Source organism: Protomyctophum bolini, assembly GCF_963924005.1.
Source record: "Protomyctophum bolini genome assembly, chromosome: 3".
In the NCBI taxonomy this organism is placed as follows: Eukaryota; Metazoa; Chordata; class Actinopteri; order Myctophiformes; family Myctophidae; genus Protomyctophum; species Protomyctophum bolini.
The window spans coordinates 13,887,250-13,894,132 of NC_137864.1; the positions used below are offsets into that span (position 1 = coordinate 13,887,250).

General features: G+C 40.4%; 2 protein-coding genes across 10 annotated transcripts in view; both read right to left on the minus strand.

The window, feature by feature from the left end:
* camk2d2 (calcium/calmodulin-dependent protein kinase (CaM kinase) II delta 2) overlaps positions 1-1,434 on the minus strand; it is a 44,240-nt gene extending 42,806 nt beyond the window's left edge. For all 9 annotated transcript variants that reach the window (XM_080759365.1, XM_080759361.1, XM_080759364.1 and 6 more), the window contains exon 1: positions 1,013-1,434. In XM_080759365.1, the coding sequence (XP_080615491.1) occupies positions 1,013-1,074 (62 nt within the window). In that variant the 5' untranslated portion in view covers positions 1,075-1,434. The remainder of the gene's footprint in view (positions 1-1,012) is intronic.
* Positions 1,435-3,080: 1,646 nt separating this feature from the next.
* cxcl8a (chemokine (C-X-C motif) ligand 8a) lies at positions 3,081-4,836 on the minus strand. Its single transcript, XM_080759851.1, has 3 exons — positions 4,602-4,836; positions 4,204-4,333; positions 3,081-3,977 (listed from the first exon to the last, which is right to left on the minus strand). Exons 1-3 carry the CDS (start codon positions 4,666-4,668, stop codon positions 3,887-3,889), a joined length of 288 nt encoding a protein of 95 aa, XP_080615977.1. The 5' UTR covers positions 4,669-4,836; the 3' UTR covers positions 3,081-3,886.
* Between the last annotated feature and the right edge of the window lie 2,047 nt (positions 4,837-6,883).

Genomic DNA, 6,883 nt, shown 5'->3' on the forward strand with positions numbered 1-6,883 from the left:
TGCATTATTAATGATAAATGTGTAACAAAGATACAGTATCTATAAATACTGCCTATGAACGGAGGCCTGGTGGTGGGTAATGGCACTTCCTTCTTTTACGATCCAGCTCATGACATGTGCCATAATTAAGGCCTGTCATGAAGATGTTTGAGGTAGGCTACTATTATGGTGATGAGAAGTGTTCGACATTCAGACAGAAAGGTGAGAGTGAGGCTGCATGGCTCGGCTGCCTGCCTGGGAGTCCATGATAGTGCAGCTCACATTCTGCTCTGACTGAATGTCAAACCAGCCTACAGGCTTCTGTCTGACCGTGGGGAGCTAGGCAGACTGCAGGTCGGTCAACACACACACACACACACACACACACACACACACACACACACACGCGTACAGCTATCACTCTCTCTCGGGTTAGGAATCCCCTGCCCGCGCCTGATAATTGAGCGCGGCTCGGTGCATGGCTGCCTAAGGAATGTGTCATCGCCAACTACGAGGACTGCAGTGTGTATTTCTGTTGGGCCAGAATCTCGCCATCTCACTCACCCCCGGTCGGTGCATGTTTCAATTTACCATACACAATATGGAAGCAAGCAGTAGGCAAGTATAGCAATCGCGCCCAGCTATGGCATGGCACCCTGTGAATTCTAGGCCTGCCTTTAAGGATTTCACGTCGAAACAGCAAGAGGTTTCATTCGGCATAATCTATAAGTCATTAATTCAATACTGCATTAAAACAAAGACTGTACACAGTGACAGGCAGCAGGCCAAACCAACACAGTGCATGCATATGCTTATTATATTATGCTATCTCTCCCCTGCTGCTTCAAAGGCTAGTATGAACAAACACTATCAGCAGGCATTGTGCGCGCACGCGTACGCGCGCACGTACAACAAGAACCCACGGCGCGGAATCCGCGTCCTAAGCCAACAAGGCAACCTATTACATAACACAGGCTGACATTTCATATAGGGATGATGCATGATGCCCAATGGTAAAAACATGCGCGCTTACTTGCCCAGCTCCTCGAATAGCTGATATTCATCGGTAAATCTCGTGCAGATCGTTAACGCCATCCTGGCGGTGATGGTTGTGGACGGTACGTGGTGTCTTCGGGAGACGGTGTTTTAAACAGGGTGCACTCACAAAATCGTCAACACCGCCCGATTTGCCCTGAACCTGCAAGCCAAAACGGAGGGGTTCATGCACTATGATGCACAGCTTAAAAGCGCATCGGCAAGAACAGGCGAGATGATTCTGCGGCAAAGACTGGCTAGAATTGCTTGAAAGGTGGATTGTAGAATTCCAGCGTTTTCCCGAGATTCCGTATAGTTTTTCCTTCTTTCACAGTTCACACGCAGTGGCTCGTCACAGCTCTGAAGCGCAGCATTTTGGGTGCATTTCCATAACTAGCGTGCGTGCGTCCATCCCCAAGCTGCGACTGTTGTCTCTCTGCGCTCATCACCAGACAGACACAGTGCACTACCGCACCTCCCCCTAGCTGTGAAGTGTGAAACCAGTCCCGCCCCTGTGCCTGCATGCATCAGGAGACACACAACTGAAATAATAATAATAATAATAATAATAATAATAATAATGCATGAAATACTATATAAGCATATAGATTTTTGTTGAGGGCTGAATGCAGATGGGAAGAAAAATACATCTAAAATCCAACCTTAAAACTAAATAATTTTAGTGTCGACGAGGCTACTACTGTTTAATATTTGGACTTGGGTTAGTTAGTGAGAACTTGCAGTATAGCTACAACAAATAAAACATTGTGTTTTCCTGTGGGATATGGAACAATGTCAATGAGATTTAAATTTGTATTTGATGAAAATTAGCAACTATTTCTAGCTTTAATGGAGTCTGGTATGTTGTGTAGGCCTACTTAAAATAATAAAAGAAAGCTAAATACATTGATTTATATATTAGTCATCAGAAAACGTCCTCATTAAGCAGCATGCCTTGCACAGATGGTCTGAGAGGTACGTATATAGGCCTAGGCTACAGGCATGGACAACTAACTTAGCCTACTTTAAAAAAATATATTCTGATACTGTGTGTGGACTGTGGACTCGGAGTTCTGTTGCTGCAATTTGACTATTGGTGTAAAAAACTAATCCAGTAGGTGACAGTATTGTACAGAGCATTTAACGAATGAGAAAACAAATCTGTTGCAGGTGCAGAATAAAATTATCCTCTTGTTACCTCTTGTTGGATATTTGAGGAAATGTATAGATAATGTTTACACCTGTGTGCAATATCTTATTTAATAATAATAATAATAATAATAATAAGAAGAAGAAGAAAAATCGCTGCAAGCAGCAATAAGGCAGGACCAAGCAGGAAGGCAATAAGCAATAAGAATAATATGCACATTAAGCCATAGAAACATGGAAGACTGAACTACACTGAGTTGTGCCCGGATTTGAACCCATGACCTTGTGGCAAGAGCTCTACCTACCGAGCTAACTGGACACAAATTCAGTTCTTCTATTGTAAACAGCAAAATCATTCGTTAAGTAGCGCAAGGATAACATGATATAGGTGGCAAGGTGGGTATAAAGATAAATGAATTGACTGCGTATAAATCAGAAAATTTACCAGATTCGGATAAGGAGCTCAATGAGTGAAAACCAATAAAATGAGAGTCGGAAACAGGGATTAAAGGTTAACTGAAAAAATATTATTAAACAGCTTTGAACATTCATGAAAAATAACTTTTTAACTAAAATCATTTTTTTTCTTTAACCAAAAAATTACACTTTAATGCCATTGTGTAGTATAATAGTATGATCCGGGGACAACCGCACAAAAGTGTGGTTTTAATTGTTGAACCAACCATTTAACCACCTTGTGAGCTCTGTGGTTCCAGGGTGTCCTCAGCTAAATTGGAATTGGAACCTTACAGTTCTGTAACTGGAAATGTTGGTTCCATTTGTACACACTGTCAGTTATGTGGGTGGGCCCATGGCATAATGAATACCAAATTGGGGGTGAAATGAAAGATTTGGAGTAAATGAAAAACAGAAAGAAAGGACACAAAGAAATACAATGCATCGCAATGTAATAAACTTTCACCTTTTAATATAAGAGACATCCAAACGCAATATACAATACACACATACATTAATAAATATGTGAAATAATTTGATATACTATTATGTGTCAGTGCAAACAACAGAACTCTGGTATTAGTATTCTCATAATAGAATACAATAAATTAATATCAGTAAAACAAATTGCTTACCAAATAAATATTATAAATAATATACAAAGTGATTTCTTCATAAATAGTATCCAAATGTTAGACACAAGCATAAGCTATGTGGGTCAAATTGTGCTTCCACCCACTCAGAAACCAACCAGTACTTCAAATTATATATGTATTATGACCTTTGTCATATTATAAAAGTAATACTTCATAGGTACTTTTCTGTCTTGTTTTTACAGCCCAGAACATATTTGCATTTCTATAGCACCTTTTACCTTTTCACACAGTCATACACACAGTCACACATCGACGGCAGAGGCAGCCATGCAAGGCGCCAATCTGCTCATCTGTAGTAGTAGTATAGTTAGTAGTATAGTTAGGGGTTCAGTGTTTTGCTGAAGGACTCTTCGACAAAAAGGAGCCAGGGATCTAACCAGCCACGGCGGTACGGTCACTCAACTTCACGGATCAGTGCCCACACACTTCACATTCAGCGTCTTTTGCTATGGAGAAAAAATAAATTGAAAAATAATAAATATATATGAACCTCCGATTCAGACTATGGATTTTACGTTACAGGGCATATTTTCCTGTTTATTGTAAATATTGTCAACATCCAAACAAAAAATAGAGGTCAGGTTTATGGCGTAGTATTGACTGCATGGTACTTACTTGGACATAAACCTCATAATGACTCTCTTGACCCAGGGCGCGTTGGGGTCCAGACAAACCTCCTGGCCTGTTTTCTTCAGAGTGGCACTATAATACCAACAATGAAAAATACATGCAGTCAGAACGAGAACTTTGATCTTATACATGCTATTGCTAATCAAAGCTATAATAATAATACAAAATAAAGAGCAGTACAAAAAAAACACCAATAATAATGAACTAATTCAGAAATTCAGAAATCATTTTAGCATCCAAATGGAATCAGTATCAGTATAGCTGAGATGAGGGTGAGTGCTTTGCTGGTAGGACTCACATGATCTCAGCCTCCTCACAGTGAGAACTGGCCGGTCTCAGCTCAACCTTCTCAATCAGACGGCCGATGGGTCTGCTCTCTGTGAGAATGCAATGGCAGCGAAGCTCCACTCCAGGTTTCAGGCTCATCCCTGTTAACAGTGACAATACAACATGTCATATTATTACAATGATACAGTCGATGTGTAAAGGTAGAGGTAGATAATATGCATGTGAAAGCATACATAACAGGACTATACACAGTAAATCCACATAAAATAAATCATGTAAAACCTTAGCACGCTCAGAGTAAAATGAACACTGAGGATTTTACTGTGTGAACATGCATGCAGTACAGTACAACTACACCATCGAGGTCATTGTTACAATCACACATCGTTATAAAAAGGAATGACTTACCTTCAGTCATGGCTATGAAGGCCAGGAGCACCACAATAGAAGTAACTGTGATTTTGCAGCTCGTCATCTTCAGATTTATATGAGGTATGAACACTAAAGCACGGACTGATTAAAGTAAAGCCTTTGATTGATCAAAGCACAGAAGAGGTTTTGTACACTGCAGTATCTGTCTTTCATTCAATTCCCTCACTTCTCTTCTCCTTTCTCCTTGTTTTGGTTTGGTTGCAGACTTCCTCTGTTGCTGAAGAGCAGAGTGAGAGTCCACTCCTTTTAAAGCCTTTATCTTGAAGGATCTACACTACTGTGAGTCAGACTCATTTCCTGGCTATAATAATGTTGCGCAACTTGTGAATCTTGGGAATTTACACGGATGCGTGACAGATCTGTGACACTTAATACCAGCATAAGTGGCTAAGAAAATAATAGTTTGATGCAATCTGTGGATATATGTCTGTATGTGTCATCGAACATGTAACTCACAGGAAGGAGGATTACATGCAAGCACCATAATGATTTATTGTCTCCACCAGGCCGAAGGCATTCATGGGGAGAGAGTATGTTTTGCACTCTTTGTCCGTGTGTGTGTCCGTCCATCCGTCCGTCCGTCTGTTACCATGAGCTAATCTCCGGCACTGGACCTGGTGAGAGCAGGAGTGGACCTGGTGAGACGTAGGAGGGGCCCGGACAGGAGTCAACCCACAGAGCCTAGTCCTTCCAATGCGCCATATTGGTCTACCTCCCAGTCCCAGCAGAGTAGTTCCGGATCAACGGATTGTGTGGCCCTGGTCTTTCCCTAATGGGACTGATCAAGCGTAGCTACTGGGACGAAAGTCGGGACTTGATCACCCCGGCTGCAGGGGTCACCTGAGTGAGGGGAATGATGTTGCGAGACCCGAAACCCCGATGACCTTGGGATACATCACTGAGGATAAGTCCCAGGTGCATCCAATGCGATGTTTTGTCGTTCTACTAATATGATCTTGGCCAACTGCTAAATGAAAAATAAATATATAAAAAGATTTTTCTTACATTGACTTGTTGCTTATATCATGCATGCATGATCATGATTGATTGAGTGATTCATTGATTGATATCTCTATAGTGCGTACGGTATGAAGTCATGTGTGTGGTGCTGGTGAATGCATGAATGAATAGAGCTCAGGATGTGCTAATGTGTACATGGGCACATACTATGAAGACGTCTCTGAGTAGATGTGTGCACAGCATATTGGCTCTTTATTAGTCATAAAGCATGCATTAATGCTTATTCTGCATGAACAGTTTCCCCTCAATATCCTGATAGTAAGGTCATCATAATTCATGATACAGCTACTGTAGCATGAATTGTGATCTTAATATGCTTTACTCAGTACAGGCCTTATAAGGTGCTTATACCCTTAACACTTAATACATATGGTAATTAAAACAAACATTTAAACTCAGAATCAATCGTTTTAGTGACGTTTAAAGGTGCATATTTTGTAACCCACACAGTTTCCCTATTTTGGAGCTGCTTCCTGCCACCGTAAATATGTTTTAAACTACTTTAATCACCAAACATTGAACTTGAAAACCATCCAAATTAATACATTTCTGAGCAATATATATATATAAGGATTTTAAGACAGGTACAATATATTGTAACACCAGTGCCAATCAAAATGTGCAAGAGCAAATGTCATATACTGTACAGTAGGTGCCAAATTTGCAAAGACGGAGAAGTCACACATGTCTTGTCTATTCCACTTGTCCACAAATATGTACACATATCCCCAGCAGCTGCTGGGGATTCTTAAAGTTGTTTTACTTATTTGTTCTTTTATTTTTGGACATTGTTCTCATTCAGGCCTCTGGCAGCAGCAAGGAAAATCTATTTCTGAGCCTTGAGTCCCGGGATGTGAGACACTGGTCATCCAGCACTTTACATTTCGTATCATAATTACGTACAGAAGAAGATCTCCTCTGAAATTGTGTGATAGTGTGCCACTTACCAGCCTCAATTTTTAACTCCCCTGTGATTTAATATTTATCATTCTATGTATGGCTATAGGTGGTTAGATTGTTCCAATGAAACAATTCCATACCGTACACATGTGTAACTGCTGCTTTGGCATTTAGATAATATACCAATTGTAGTACATGATATAGTACGTGCAAAACCACAGTTTATATAAACTGCCAACACTGCTTAAACTTTTCATTAGTCAATATCACTTTTAAGATCTCTAAGAAAAAAGAAAACACCTGCACTGTCACAGTGTCTTCACTTTCTCAACAAAGAA

What these genes read in the sequence shown, in the direction of transcription:
- cxcl8a (XM_080759851.1), bottom strand. Translation starts at nt 4,668, where the DNA reads ATGACGAGCTGCAAAATCACAGTTACTTCTATTGTGGTGCTCCTGGCC. An exon ending in CTTCATAGCCATGACTGAAG is followed by an intron (nt 4,334 to 4,601) that starts GTAAGTCATTCC and finishes CACTGTTAACAG; the next exon opens with GGATGAGCCTGAAACCTGGA. An exon ending in TGTGAGGAGGCTGAGATCAT is followed by an intron (nt 3,978 to 4,203) that starts GTGAGTCCTACC and finishes TTGGTATTATAG; the next exon opens with TGCCACTCTGAAGAAAACAG.